At 24.3% G+C, this 17,714-nt stretch overlaps 1 protein-coding gene across 3 annotated transcripts in view; it reads left to right on the top strand.

The window, feature by feature from the left end:
* phkb (phosphorylase kinase, beta) overlaps nucleotides 1–17,714 on the top strand; it is a 223,302-nt gene that overhangs the window by 173,592 nt on the left and 31,996 nt on the right. For all 3 annotated transcript variants that reach the window (XM_061963662.1, XM_061963660.1, XM_061963661.1), the window contains one exon: nucleotides 12,251–12,341. In XM_061963662.1, the coding sequence (XP_061819646.1) occupies nucleotides 12,251–12,341 (91 nt within the window). The remainder of the gene's footprint in view (nucleotides 1–12,250; nucleotides 12,342–17,714) is intronic.

A 17,714-nucleotide genomic window follows, 5' to 3' on the forward strand; every position in this document is an offset into this window, starting at 1 on the left:
TTGCCAATATTATCATAATAATCTGGATTTTACTTGGTAAAATTATGGTAAAAGTCATAATTTACTCACAAAAAATGTCACTGTTTTACAAGAACAACAAAAAAATTGGCAATATTGTGATAAAAGTCCGAATTTTTTTTCTGACAAATGTCACCATCTTGCATTGAAAAGTGATATTTTTACATTAAAAAGTAATCATTTTGCATTAAAAGGTAATAATTTTACATTAAAAAGTAGTAATTTTACATAAAAAAAGTAATAATTTTACGAAAAAATATGGCAATATTACAGAAACAGAAAGAATATGAGAAATTGTTGCCAATTTTATAAGAAAATAGTCGACACATTGTGAGAAAAAGAATGCTTTTAGTTAAAAAAAAATAATAAAATCTTCATTATTTACTTCGTTATTACAGTATGTCTCTATATAAAAAAAAGTATTTATTTTTTAAAAATTGATTTTGGCCAAAGGGGTCGCATTTCAATTTCTTACACACACTTGTTATTTCATATGTTGACCAGAGAGGGAGCACTTTGAAAAGCGACACACAGTCAATTTGAAAAATCCCTCCTTTTTTTATATAGAAAACTTAAAAATGTTGCCAATATTATCATGATAATCTGGATTTTACTTGGTAAAATTATGACAAAAGTCATAATTTTACTCACAAAAAATGTCACTGTTTTACAAGAACAACAAAAAAATTGGCAACATTGTGATAAAACTCCGAATCTTTTTCCGACAAATGTCACCATCTTGCATTGAAAAGTAATATTTTTACATTAAAAAGTAATAATTTTGCATTAAAAAGTAATAATTTTACATTAAAAAGTAGTAATTTTACATAAAAAAGTAATAATTTTACGAAAAAATATGGCAATATTACAGAAACAGAAAGAATATGAGAAATTGTTGCCAATTTTATAAGAAAATAGTCGACACATTGTGAGAAAAAGAATGCTTTTAGTTAAAAAAAATAAAAATAATCTTTATTATTTACTTCTTTATTACAGTATGTCTCCATATAAAAAAAAGTATTTATTTTTTTTAAATTGATTTTGGCCAAAGGGGTCGCATTTCAATTTATTACACACACTTGTTATTTCATATGTTGACCAGAGGGGGAGCACTTTGAAAAGCGACACACAGTCAATTTGAAAAATCCCTCCTTTTTGGGACCACCCTCATTTGACATAATTTATAAAAAAAAAAATTACGTATTTTTTTTATATACATGTTACAAGATATATATCTTTTATTATTGAATGTATCAAACGTGATGAATATTTAATGGGCCACAGTGGAAACAAGACTTGTGGCTTTTTGTGCCGTCCATTTGCCATTTTAAAGCATTACATGGATTCAATTATTTTCGCACACTTGTTATTTCATATGTTGACAGTCAATTGTTTTGGAGACCACCCTCATTTTGATAGATGTCACCACAAATGAGACATTCTCTATTAGATGCAATGTTATTGGGACCATGATTTATGTCATCACTTGTTCACACCTCCTCATATGGAAGATACTTTTCCTTCGTCATGTCTCAGGAAGGCTAGAAATACAAGAACACACACACACACACACACACACACTTGTATTTGTTACCTTCTTGAGACCTGAGAAAAATGCCTCCCTCTTTAGGACCAGCCTTTCTAGATATATAAAGAAGTGTATTTACAACATTAATAATATATACATACTATGCAAATATAAAAAAGCTTGTTGTGAAAAATGAGTTGGAATTTCACAAGAAAAACGTATAATTTTGGCAGTATTATAATAAAAGTCGTCATTTTACTCAAAGCGAGTCGAAATTTTGCAAGAAAAACTGAACATTTGTGCAATATTGTGATAAAAGTTGGAATTTTACTCAATAACAGTCGCAGTTTTACAAGAAAAGCTTAAAATGTTGGCAATTTTATGGAAAGAGTCGTAATTTTACACCACAAATGTCACAATTTTATAAGAAAACTTCAAAATGTTGCCAATATTATCATAATAATCTGAATTTTACTTGGTAAAATTATGATAAAAGTCGTAATTTTACTCGAAAAAAATGTCACTGTTTTACAAGAACAACAAAAAAATTGGCAATATTGTGATAAAAGTCAGAATTTTTTTCTGACACCATCTTGCATTAAAAAGTAATATTTTTACATTAAAAAGTAATAATTTTGCATTAAAAAGTAGTAATTTTACATTAAAAAGTAGTAATTTTACATAAAAAAGTAATAATTTTACGAAGAAATATGGCAATATTACAGAAACAGAAAGAATATGAGAAATTGTTGCCAATTTTATAAGAAAAAAGTCGACACATTGTGAGAAAGACTGCTTTTAGTTTAAAAAATATATATATCTTCATTATTTACTTTGTTATTACAGTATGTCTCTATATACTATATATATATATATATATATATATATATATTTATTTATTTATTTATATATATATATATAATTTATTTTATATATATATATATATATATATATATATATATATATATATATATATATATATATATATATAATTTATTTTATTTTTTTAGTTTATTTTGGCCAAAGGGGTCACATTTCAATTTCTTACACACACTTGTTATTTCATATGTTGACCAGAGGGGGAGCACTTTTAAAAGCGACACACAGTCAATTAGAAAAATCCCTCCTTTTTGGGACCACCCTCATTTGACATAATTTATAAAAAATGTTAACGTATTTTTTTTATATACATGTTATATCTTTTATTATTGAATGTATCAAACGTGATGAATATTTAATGGGCCACAGTGGAAACAAGCCTTTTGGCTTTTTGTGCCGTCCATTTGCCTTTTTAAAGCATTACATGGATTCAATTATTTTCGCACACTTGTTATTTCATATGTTGACAGTCAAATTTTTTTGGGACCACCCTCATTTTGATAGATGTCACCACAAATGAGACATTCTCTATTAGATGCAATGTTATTGGGACCATGATTTATGTCATCACTTGTTCACACCTCCTCATATGGAAGATACTTTTCCTTCGTCATGTCTCAGAAAGGCTAGAAATACAAGAACACACACACACACACACACACACACACACACACACACACACACACACTTGTATTTGTTACCTTCTTGAGACCTGAGAAAAATGCCTCCCTCTTTAGGACCAGCCTTTCTAGATATATAAAGAAGTGTATTTACAACATTAATAATATATACATACTATGCAAATATAAAAAAGCTTGTTGTGAAAAATGAGTTGGAATTTCACAAGAAAAACTTATAATTTTGGCAGTATTATAATAAAAGTCGTCATTTTACTCGAAGCGAGTCGAAATTTTGCAAGAAAAACTGAACATTTGTGCAATGTTGTGATAAAAGTTGGAATTTTACTCAATAACAATCGCAGTTTTACAAGAAAAGCTTAAAATGTTGGCAATTTTATGGAAAGAGTTGTAATTTTACTCCACAAAAGTCACAATTTTATAAGAAAACTTCAAACTGTTGCCAATATTATCATAATAATCTGAATTTTACTTGGTAAAATTAGTCATAATTTTACTCAAAAAAATGTCACTGTTTTACAAGAACAACAACAAAATTGGCAATATTGTGATAAAAGTCCGAATTTTTTTCTGACAAAGGTCACCATTTTGCGTTAAAAACTATTAATTTTACATTAAAAAGTAATCATTTTGCATTAAAAAGTAATAATTGTACATAAAGTATTAATTTTACGAGAAAATATTGCAATATTACAGAAAGAATATGAGAAATTGTTGCCAATTGTATAAGAAAATAGTCGACACATTGTGAGAAAAAGAATGCTTTTAGTTAAAAAAAAAAAAAAAAAATCTTTATTATTTACTTCTTTATTACAGTATGTCTCCATATAAAAAAAAGTATTTATTTTTTTAAAATTGATTTTGGCCAAAGGGGTCGCATTTCAATTTCTTACACACACTTGTTATTTCATATGTTGACCAGAGAGGGAGCACTTTGAAAAGCGACACACAGTCAATTTGAAAAATCCCTCCTTTTTGGGACCACCCTTATAATTTTGGCAGTATTATAATAAAAGTCGTCATTTTACTCAAAGCGAGTCAACATTTCACAAGAAAAACTGAACATTTGTGCAATGTTGTGATAAAAGTTGGAATTTTACTCAATAACAGTCGCAATTTTACAAGAAAAGCTTAAAATGTTGGCAATTTTATGGAAAGAGTCGTATTTTTACTCCACAAAAGTCACAATTTTATAAGAAAACTTCAAAATGTTGCCAATATTATCATAATAATCTGGATTTTACTTGGTAAAATTATGATAAAAGTCATAATTTTACTCACAAAAAATGTCACTGTTTTACAAGAACAACAAAAAAATTGGCAACATTGTGATAAAAGTCAGAATCTTTTTCCCGACAAATGTCACCATCTTGCATTGAAAAGTAATAATTTTACATTAAAAAGTAATAATTTTGCATTAAAAAGTAATAATTTTACATTAAAAAGTAGTAATTTTACATAAAAAAGTAATGATTTTACGAATTTTACATTAAAAAGTAATAATTTTGCATTAAAAAGTAATAATTTTACATTAAAAAGTAGTAATTTTACATAAAAAAGTAATAATTTTATGAAAAAATATGGCAATATTACAGAAACAGAAAGAATATGAGAAATTGTTGCCAATTTTATAAGAAAACAGTCGACACATTGTGAGAAAAAGAATTCTTTTAGTTTAAAAAAAAAAAATCTTTATTATTTACTTCGTTATTACAGTATACGATATATATTTTATATAATTTTTTTTTACTTAATTTTGGCCAAAGGGGGCACATTTCAATGTATTACACACACTTGTTATTTCATATGTTGACCAGAGGGGGAGCACTTTTAAAAGCGACACACAGTCAATTTGAAAAATCCCTCCTTTTTGGGACCACCCTCATTTGACATAATTTATTTAAATGATAAATGATAAATGGGTTGTACTTGTATAGCGCTTTTCTACCTTCAAGGTACTCAAAGCGCTTTGACACTACTTCCACATTTACCCATTCACACACACATTCACACACTGATGGAGGGAGCTGCCATGCAAGGCGCTAACCAGCACCCATCAGGAGCAAGGGTGAAGTGTCTTGCTCAGGACACAACGAACATGACGAGGTTGGTACTAGGTGGGGATTGAACCAGGGACCCTCGGGTCGCGCACGGCCACTCTTCCACTGCGCCACGCCGTCCCTTTTAAAAAAAATTACGTATTTTTTTTATATACATGTTACAGGATATATATCTTTTATTATTGAATGTATCAAACGTGATGAATATTTAATGGGCCACAGTGGAAACAAACCTTTTGGCTTTTTGTGCCATCAATTTGCCATTTTAAAGCATTACATGGATTCAATTATTTTCGCACACTTGTTATTTCATATGTTGACAGTCAATTTTTTTGGGACCACACTCATTTTGATAGATATCACCACAAATGAGACATTCTCTATTAGATGCAATGTTATTGGGACCATGATTTATGTCATCACTTGTTCACACCTCCTCATATGGAAGATACTTTTCCTTCGTCATGTCTCAGGAAGGCTAGAAATACAAGAACACGCACACACACACACACACACACACACACACACACACACACTCTTGTATTTGTTACCTTCTTGAGACCTGAGAAAAATGCCTCCCTCTTTAGGACCAGCCTTTCTAGATATATAAAGAAGTGTATTTACAACATTAATAATATATACATACTATGCACATATAAAAAAGCTTGTTGTGAAAAATGAGTTGGAATTTCACAAGAAAAACGTATAATTTTGGCAGTATTATAATAAAAGTCGTCATTTTACTCGAAGCGAGTCGAAATTTTACAAGAAAAACTGAACATTTGTGCAATATTGTGATAAAAGTTGGAATTTTACTCAATAACAATCGCAGTTTTACAAGAAAAGCTTAAAATGTTGGCAATTTTATGGAAAGAGTCGTAATTTTACACCACAAAAGTCACAATTTTCATAAGAAAACTTCAAAATGTTGCCAATATTATCATAATAATCTGAATTTTACTTGGTAAAATTAGTCATAATTTTACTCAAAAAAATGTCACTGTTTTACAAGAACAACAACAAAATTGGCAATATTGTGATAAAAGTCCGAATCTTTTTCCGACAAATGTCACCATCTTGCATTGAAAAGTAATATTTTTACATTAAAAAGTAATAATTTTGCATTAAAAAGTAATATTTTTACATTAAAAAGTAGTAATTTTACATAAAAAAGTAATAATTTTACGAAGAAATATGGCAATATTACAGAAACAGAAAGAATATGAGAAATTGTTGCCAATTTTATAAGAAAATAGTCGACACCTTGTGAGAAAAAGACTGCTTTTAGTTTAAAAAAAAAAACTTCATTATTTACTTTATTACAGTATGTCTCTATATAAAAAAAAATATTATTTTTTTTTTAAATTGATTTTGGCCAAAGGGGTCGCATTTCAATTTCTTACACACACTTGTTATTTCATATGTTGACCAGAGGGGGAGCACTTTGAAAAGCGACACACAGTCAATTTGAAAAATCCCTCCTTTTTTTATATAGAAAACTTCAAAATGTTGCCAATATTATCATGATAATCTGAATTTTACTTGGTAAAATTAGTCATAATTTTACTCAAAAAAATGTCACTGTTTTACAAGAACAACAAAAAAATTGGCAACATTGTAATAAAAGTCCGAATCTTTTTCCGACAAATGTCACCATCTTGCATTGAAAAGTAATATTTTTACATTAAAAAGTAATAATTTTGCATTAAAAAGTAATATTTTTACATTAAAAAGTAGTAATTTTACATAAAAAAGTAATAATTTTACGAATTTTACATTAAAAGTAATAATTTTGCATTAAAAAGTAATAATTTTACTTTAAAAAGTAGTAATTTTACATAAAAAAGTAATAATTTTACGAAAAAATATGGCAATATTACAGAAACAGAAAGAATATGAGAAATTGTTGCCAATTTTATAAGAAAATAGTCGACACATTGTGAGAAAAAGAATGCTTTTAGTTAAAAAAATAAATAATAATCTTTATTATTTACTTCTTTATTACAGTATGTCTCCATATAAAAAAAATATATATATATATTTTTTAATTGATTTTGGCCAAAGGGGTCACATTTCAATTTATTACACACACTTGTTATTTCATATGTTGACCAGAGAGGGAGCACTTTGAAAAGCGACACACAGTCAATTTGAAAAATCCCTCCTTTTTGGGACCACCCTCATTTGACATAATTTATTAAAAAAAAAAATTACGTATTTTTTTTATATACATGTTACAGGATATATATCTTTTATTATTGAATGTATCAAACGTGATGAATATTTAATGGGCCACCGTGGAAACAAGACTTGTGGCTTTTTGTACCGTCCATTTGCCATTTTAAAGCATTACATGGATTCAATTATTTTCGCACACTTGTTATTTCATATGTTGACAGTCAATTTTTTTGGGACCACCCTCATTTTGATAGATGTCACCACAAATGAGACATTCTCTATTAGATGCAATGTTATTGGGACCATGATTTGTGTCATCACTTGTTCACACCTCCTCATATGGAAGATACTTTTCCTTCGTCATGTCTCAGGAAGGCTAGAAATACAAGAACACACACACACACACACACACACACACACACACACACACACACTCGTCACTGTGAATCTCATGATTTCGTTTATTCGCCGCCTCTACAAGCACCGTGGCTTTTGGCGGCACGGTTGCCGCTAGCAACGTGTGGCGCGTGTTGACTCATCAGCACATTTGCAACAAACACAATTAGTGAGCATTAAAGTATGAAAATAGCTGGTTATTCATGTTTTCAGTCGGGCTGAAAATGATCCGTCTCTCACGCTTGATTTACTCGTTTGCAGGAAGTGAAAGACCGAAATAAAAGATCTCTTATTATTTTTGATCGAATGAGCTTTATTTTGCTAACCAGCTAGCATCTGTGTTGCCAAATACATCACTTCATGTTCATTGTCATCCTACATCTATTTTTCATTTATGTACTTTCATCATGTTTGTATTTAGTTGTGTTTATTCAAACAAGCAAATTATATTCCTACTTAAATTAGATTTTTAGTCACTAAATGTTCTTTTCTTTAATCGAGATCAAGTCAAAGAAAAAAAAATCGTCCAAAGAGTCAGTTTTTTCAGTTCAATATTTATCCTAATAACATTTAATTGAATTTAAATTCATTAAATTTAATTAAATGGCCAAAGGTAACATTGGATTTAAATGAAATCAAACTAAAAAAAATTACATTAAATTAATTAAAGATTATTCAAAATGTGTTAAATACGATTTAATAAGGAAAATAACTATTTTTGGAATTAATTAGATCAAGTGATAGTATATTTATTTAAATACAAATATTAAATAAAAAAATTTTTTTTAATGTAATAATTATTATTTATAATAATACCAAATTTTAAATAACCTATGATTAATATTTTGACATAAATTCAACATTTAGCCCAATAAAAATTAATTGGATTCAATTAAATGGTCAAATATAACATTGGATTTAAATTAAATTAAACTACAAAAATTAAATTTAATTAAATGGCCAAAGGTAACATTGGATTTAAATCAAACCAAACTAAAAAAAATTACATTAAATTAATTAAAGATTATTCAAAATTTGTTAAATACGATTTAATAAGGAAAATAACTATTTTTGGAATTAATTAGATTAAGTGATAGTATATTTATTTAAATACAAATATTAAATAAAATACACATTTTTTTAATGTAATAATTATTATTTATAATAATACCAAATTTTAAATAACCTTTGATTAATATTTTGACATAAATTCAACATTTAGCCCAATAAAAATTAATTGGATTCAATTAAATGGTCAAATATAACATTGGATTTAAATTAAATTAAACTACAAAAAATTACATTAAATTAATTAAAGATTATTCAAAATTCGTTAAATACGATTTAATAAGGGAAATAACTATTTTTGGAATTAATTAGATTAAGTGATAGTATATTTATTTAAATACAAATATTAAATAAAATATACATTTTTTTAATGTAATAATTATTATTTATAATAATACCAAATTTTAAATAACCTTTGATTAATATTTTGACATAAATTCAACATTTAGCCCAATAAAAATTAATTGGATTCAATTAAATGGTCAAATATAACATTGGATTTAAATTAAATTAAACTACAAAAAATTACATTAAATTAAATAAACATTATTCAAAATTCGTTAAATACAATTTAATAAGGAAAATAACTATGTTTGGAATGAATGAGATTAAGTGATAGTATATTTATTTAAATACAAATATTAAATAAAATACGATTTTATTTAATGCAATAAATATTATTCATAATAACACAACATTTTAAATAACTTTTGATTAATATTTTGACATAAGGTCAACATTTAGCCCAATAAAACTTAATTGAATACAATTAAATGGTCGAATATAACATTGGATTTTAATGAAATTGAATTGGAAAAAAATTACAGTACTCAAATGTTCAAATATTGAACACATTTTAATTAGGAATTTAATTATGTCTGCAATTAATTAAATTAAGTGGAAGTATATTTATTTAAATATAAATATTAAATTCAATAACATTTTAATTAATGTAATAAATATAAAGAATATGACTTAATAAATATTAATGAATAATAAAACTACATTTTAAATAACTTTTGGTTATTATTCTGACATAAAATCAACATTTACCCCCATAAAATTGAATTGAATTAAATTAAATGGTCAAATATAACATTGGATTTTAATGAAATCAAATTAGAAAAAAATTACAGTACTCAAATTTTCAAATATTGAAAATATTGACTACATTTTAATTAGGTAATTCATTATGTTTGCAATTCATTAAATTAAGTGGAAGTATATTTATTTAGATATCAATATTAAATTAAATCAAATTTAATTAATATAATAAAACTAAATTTCAAATAACTTTTGGTTATTATTTTTGACATAAAATCAACATGTAGCCTAAGAACATTTAATTGAATGGAATTAAATGGTGAAATATAATATTGGTTTTAAATGACATAACCATTTTTAAAAATCACATTAAAATAATTAAAAAGTATTAAAAATGTGTTTGATAATATTTAATTCGGAAAATAATTACTTTTGGAATTAATTATATTAGGTAGAAGTATTTTTTTTTAAATATAAATATTAAAATAAATACAATTTTGATTAATATATTAAATATTAATAAATAATAAAACTATGTTTTAAATAACTTTAAATATTTGGATAGAAAATCAACATGTAGCCTAATAACATTTAATTGAATTCAATTAAATGGTGAAATATAACATTGGATTTAAATGACATAACCATTTTTAAAAATCACATTAAAAAAATCTTTAAATACTATTTAATTAGGAAAATAATTACTTTTGGAATTTATTATGTTAGGTAGAAGTAATTTTTTTTTAATATAAATATTAAATTAAATACAATTGTAATTTATGTATTAAATATTAAAAAAATAATAAAACTATATTTTAAATAACTTTAAATATTTGGATAGAAAATCAACATGTAGCCTAATAACATTTAATTTAATACAAATATAATTGAATTCAATTAAATGGTGAACTATAACATTGGATGTAAATTACATAACCATTTTTAAAAATCACATTAAAATAATTAAAAAGTATTAAAAATGTGTTTGATAATATTTAATTCGGAAAATAATTACTTTTGGAATTAATTATATTAGGTTGAAGTACATGTATTTAAATATAAATATTAAATTAAATACAATTTTAATTAATATATTAAATATTAATAAATAATAAAACTACATTTTAAATAACTTTAAATATTTGGATAGAAAATCAACATGTAGCCTAATAACATTTAATGGAATTCAATTAAATGGTGAAATATAACATTGGATTTAAATGACATAACCATTTTTAAAAATCACATTAAAAAAAATCGTTAAATACTATTTAATCAGGAAAATAATTACTTTTGGAATTTATTATGTTAGGTAGAAGTAATTTTTTTTAAATATAGATATTAAATTAAATACAATTGTAATTTATATATTAAATATTAATAAATAATAAAACTATATTTTAAATAACTTTAAATAATAATCAACATGTAGCCTAATAACATTTAATTTAATACAAATATAATTGAATTCAATTAAATGGCGAACTATAACATTGGATTTAAATTACATAACCATTTTTAAAAATCACATTAAAATAATTCAAAAGTATTAAAAATTAGTTAAATACTATTTAATCAGGAAAATAATTACTTTTGGAATTAATTATATTAGGTAGAAGTACATTTATTTAAATATAAATATTAAATACAATTTTAATTAATATATTAAATATTAATAAATAATACAACTATATTTTAAATAACTTTAAATATTTGGATAGAAAATCAACATGTAGCCTAATAACATTTAATTTAATACAAATATAATTGAATTCAATTAAATAGTGAACTATAACATTGGATTTAAATTACATAACCATTTTTAAAAATCACATTAAAATAATTCAAAAGTATTAAAAATTAGTTAAATACTATTTAATTAGGAAAATAATTACTTTTGGAATTAATTATATTAGGTAGAAGTACATTTATTTAAATATACATTTTAATGAATATATTAAATATTAATAAATAATAAAACTACATTTTAAATAACTTATAATAAATATTTGGATAGAAAATCAACATGTAGCCTAATAACATTTAATTGAATACAAATTAATTGAATTCAATTAAATGGTGAGATATAACATTGGATTTAAATGAAACTGAATAAAAACATTGCAATAAACAAATTTGAAAATATTTAAAATGTATTATATACATTTTAATTAAGAAATTAATTACTTTTGCAATTAATTAGATAAATGTGACTGTTGAATTGAATACAATGTTAATGAATGTATTAATTGTTAATACAAATTAGTGATACTACATTTTAAATAACTGTTGATTAATGATGTGATATAAAATGAATTACATGTACATGCAATTAAATTTAAATATTAAAATAAATATTTGACACCATCAGCGCCTCACGCTCCTGCAGCGCCACCTAGCTGCTGTGCTGACCCCCCTGTGATGTGTTTGTCGCCCACTAGGTCTGTTGTCCGTCTTGCTGCCAGTCTGTTAAGTAAGCTAGTGGACAGCCTGGCCCCCAGTATTACTAGTGTGTTAGTGCATGGCAAGCAGGTAAGTCAGGTGCACGCTCGCCAATCATGTCTGCCGCAACAAATGAAACATTGTCACTTTTGGAATGTAGCGTAACAGATGTCATACATCAACAACACCCCAATTCCGTTAGCAACATTAATACATCAACAACACCCCAGTTCATCAGTGGGACACAAACGTTAGCAGCATTAGCTAAGGCAGCTACATGCTAACATTGCACTCATGCTAGGTTAGCATCTTTAATGAGGAGAACCTTAAAGGCTCATTTTTGTATGTGTAGCGAAGCCTGATTTTATTATGATTATTTTATTCAATAGAAAGCTCCATTGACCAGAATTTAGCCTGGATTTTTAAAAAAGTGCTTTTAGTTTTATTTAGATGCTGGGAACTGTAGCTTTCATGCTAGCGAGCTGTGTTAATAATCCTGGTGGATAATTTAGGACGTGTAGCAAAACCTTTTTTATTTTTTTATTATTATTTTTATTTATTTTTTATTTTTTTAAACCAACTGTCTTTAGTCGTGTGATGGACATAGCAAGCAAGATTTATTAATTATTAGTAAATATTCATTATAAGTATTAAAAAATATGTGCTTGAATCAAATGGGATTCCAGGGTAAAAATGTTTTACCCTATTAATAACAATAATAACAAATAATACTATTATTAATAATAACAATAATAATAACAATAATAATACTAATAATAACAATTTATACACCTTACTAAGATAAATTAATTAAAAACAAATACAAAAATTAGTTGTTGTTTTTTTAGATATGTCGCAAAGCCTACTCTAAATTTTATTTTTTTTAAAAAGAAAAGAAAAAAAGATGTGTAGCAAAGCCTGCTTTTTTTAAAAGTGTGTTGAGAAAGCTTTTTTCTTTATTAGTGTAGCTTAGATTCATTAGGTATTCGTAAATATTCACGAGTAATATTTACCATATATGTCAGTATTACAGTATATTAAAAAGATGTACTTCTCATGGCATCAAATGTGACCCGAGAATAAAATTGTTATTTATGTATGCAAATGTACTATTTGATACACCTTACAATCGAGAAGATAAATTAATTAAAAAAAGATTAAAAGTTAGTTGTTTTTTTTTAGATATGTCGCAATGGCTACTCTTATTTATATGTTATTCAAAAAATGGAAGATGTGTAGCAAAGCCTGCTTTTATTAATGTATTTTTTTTTTAATGTATAGCAAAACCTTTTTTTCAAACCACTTGTCTTTCGTGGTGTAGTGGACATAGCGAGCTTATATTCATTAGATATTGGTAAATATTCACATTATATAATATGTCAGTAGTACAGTATATTAAAAAGATGTACTTCTTATGGGATCAAACGTGACCCCAGGGTAAAAACTTTATTTATGTATGCAATTTTACTATTTGATGCACCTTACAATAGATAAATTAATTTAATTTTTTTATTTATTTATTTATATATTTTTTTAGATGTGTAGCAACGCCTACTTTTATTTATATATATATTTTTTTTAAAGTAAGATGTGTAGCAAAGCTTGCTTTTATTTGTTGTATTTTTTTTCATTGTTTTTAATTCATAGCAAAACCTTTGTTTAGACCACTTGTCTTTCCTGGTGTAGTGGACATTGCAAGCTTAGATTAGTTAGATATTGGTAAATATTCACATTATTTAACATGTCAGGATTACATTATATTAAAAATATGTACTTCTTATGGGATCAAACAAGACTTGGTGACACAAAGGATATATATGTATAAACATTTCTTATTTGATACATTTTACAATAGAGAAGATAAATAAATTACAAATTAAAAAGTGATTTATTTTTTTGTTGTTGATATTTTTTATTTATTTATTTATTTTATATATATATATATATATATATATATATATATATATATATAAAACAATTTTTATTTTATTATTTTTTTTTTTTTACATTTTTACATTCTTATGGGATCAAGCGAGACTTGGTGACAAAAAATATATTCATGTATACACATTTCCTATTTGATAGACCTTACAATAGAGAAGATACAGTATATATATATATATATATATATATATATATATATATATATATATTTTTTTTTTAAGTGTTTTTTTGTTTTTAAGATGTTTTTAATAAATTTTTTTTTTTTTTTAATTTATTTATTTATTTTATTATTATTATTATTTTAAGATGTGTAGCAAAGCCCTTTTTTATTTATTTAAGTGTGTAGAAAAAAAATATGTAAACCACTTGTCTTTCATGGTGTAGTGGACATTGCAAGATTAGATTATTTAGATATTGGTAAATATTCACATTATATAATATGTCAAGATTAAATTATATTAAAAATATGTACTTCTTATGGGATCAAACGAGACTTGGTGACAAAAAAATATATTTATGTATACAAATTTCCTAGTTGATACATTTTACAATAGAGAAGATAAAAAACACATTTTTAAGTGTTTTTTTGTTTTTAGATGTTTTGTATTTATTTTTTATTTTTTAACATTTAAGATGTGTAGTAAAGCCCTTTTTTTATTTAAGTGTGTAGAAAAACGTTTTTTTTTTTTAAAAACACTTGTATTTCATGGTTTGGTGGACATTGCAAGCTTAGATTAATTAGATATTGGTAAATATTCACATTATTTAATATGTCAGGATTACATTATATTAAAAGATGTACTTCTTATGGGATCAAGTGAGACTTTTTGACAAAAAATATATTTATGTATGCAAATTTCTTATTTGATACATTTTACAATGGAGAAGATGTGTTTTTTTGTTTTTAGATGTTTTTTATTTAGTTTTTATATTTTAACATTTAAGATGTGTAACAAAGCCCTTTTTTTATTTAAGTGTGTAGAAAAAACTTTTTTTTTTTAACTACTTGTCTTTAGTGGACATTGCAATCTTAGATGAATTAGATATTGGTAAATATTCACATTATTTAATATGTCAGGATTACATTATATTAAAAATATGTACTTCTTATGGGATCAAACAAGACTTGGTGACACAAAGGATATATAAGTATAAACATTTCCTATTTGATACATTTTACAATAGAGAAGATAAAAAAATTAAAAATTAAAAAGTGATTTATTTTGTTGTTGTTGATATTTTTTATTTTTTTATTTATTATATATATATATATATATATATATATATATATATATATATATATATATATATATATATATATATATATATATATATACATACATATATATATATATATATATATTTATTTATTTTTTTTTAATTTTTTTTTTACATTTGTACATTCTTATGGGATCAAGCGAGACTTGGTGACAAAAAATATATTTATGTATACACATTTCCTATTTGATAGATCTTACAATAGAGAATATACAGTATATATATTTTTTTTAAGTGTTTTTTTGTTTTTAAGATGTTTTATTTTTTATTTTTTAGCATTTAAGATGTGTAGCAAAGCCCTTTTTTATTTATTTAAGTGTGTAGAAAAAAAATATGTAAACCACTTGTCTTTCATGGTGTAGTGGACATTGCAAGATTAGATTAATTAGATATTGGTAAATATTTACATTATATAATATGTCAAGATTAAATTATATTAAAAATATGTACTTCTTATGGGATCAAACGAGACTTGGTGACAAAAAAATATATTTATGTATACAAATTTCCTAGTTGATACATTTTACAATAGATAAAAAACACATTTTTAAGTGTTTTCTTGTTTTTAGATGTTTTGTATTTATTTTTTATTTTTTAACATTTAAGATGTGTAGTAAAGCCCTTTTTTATTTAAGTGTGTAGAAAAACTTAAAATAAATGTATGTATGCACATTTTTTATTTGATGCATTTTACAATAGAGAAGATGTGTTTTTTTGTTTTTAGATGTTTTTTATTTAGTTTTTATATTTTAACATTTAAGATGTGTAACAAAGCCCTTTTTTTATTTAAGTGTGTAGAAAAACCTTTTTTTTTTAACCACTTGTTTTTAGTGGACATTGCAAGCTTAGATTAGTTAGATATTGGTAAATATTCACATTATTTAATATGTCAGGATTACATTATATTAAAAATATGTACTTCTTATGGGATCAAACAAGACTTGGTGACACAAAGGATATATAAGTATAAACATTTCCTATTTGATACATTTTACAATAGAGAAGATAAAAAAATTAAAAATTAAAAAGTGATTTATTTTTTTGTTGTTGATATTTTTAATTTTTTAATTTTTTTTATATATATATATATATATATATATATATATATTTTTTTTACATTTGTACATTCTTATGGGATCAAGCGAGACTTGGTGACAAAAAATATATTTATGTATACAAATTTCCTATTTCATAGATCTTACAATAGAGAAGATACAGTATATATATTTTTTTTTAAGTGTTTTTTTTGTTTTTAAGATGTTTTTATTTATTTTTTAGCATTTAAGATGTGTAGCAAAGCCCTTTTTTATTTATTTAAGTGTGTAGAAAAAAATATGTAAACCACTTGTCTTTCATGGTGTAGTGGACATTGCAAGATTAGATTATTTAGATATTGGTAAATATTCACATTATTTAACATGTCAAGATTAAATAATATTAAAAATATGTACTTCTTATGGGATCAAACGAGACTTGGTGACAAAAAAATATATTTATGTATACAAATTTCCTAGTTGATACATTTTACAATAGAGAAGATAAAAAACAAATTTTTAAGTGTTTTCTTGTTTTTAGATGTTTTGTATTTATTTTTTATTTTTTAACATTTAAGATGTGTAGTAAAGCCCTTTTTTTTATTTAAGTGTGTAGAAAAACTTTTTTTTTTTTTTTTAAACCACTTGTCTTTCATGGTGTAGTGGACATTGCAAGCTTAGATTGATTAGATATTGGTAAATATTCACATTATTTAATATGTCAGGATTACATTATATTAAAAATATGTACTTCTTATGGGATCAAGTGAGACTTATTGACAAAAAATATATTTATGTATGCAAATTTCCTATTTGATACATTTTACAATAGAGAAGATGTGTTTTTTTGTTTTTAGATGTTTTTTATTTAGTTTTTATATTTTAACATTTAAGATGTGTAACAAAGCCCTTTTTTTATTTAAGTGTGTAGAAAAACCTTTTTTTTTTTAACCACTTGTTTTTAGTGGACATTGCAAGCTTAGATTAGTTAGATATTGGTAAATATTCACATTATTTAATATGTCAGGATTACATTATATTAAAAATATGTACTTCTTATGGGATCAAGCGAGACTTGGTGACAAAAAATATATTTATGTATACAAATTTCCTATTTGATAGATCTTACAATAGAGAATATACAGTATATATATTTATAAGTGTTTTTTTGTTTTTAAGATGTTTTTTATTTATTTTTTAGCATTTA

The sequence above is a fragment of the Nerophis lumbriciformis genome, linkage group LG06 (genome assembly GCF_033978685.3).
Source record: "Nerophis lumbriciformis linkage group LG06, RoL_Nlum_v2.1, whole genome shotgun sequence".
Classification (NCBI taxonomy): Eukaryota; Metazoa; Chordata; class Actinopteri; order Syngnathiformes; family Syngnathidae; genus Nerophis; species Nerophis lumbriciformis.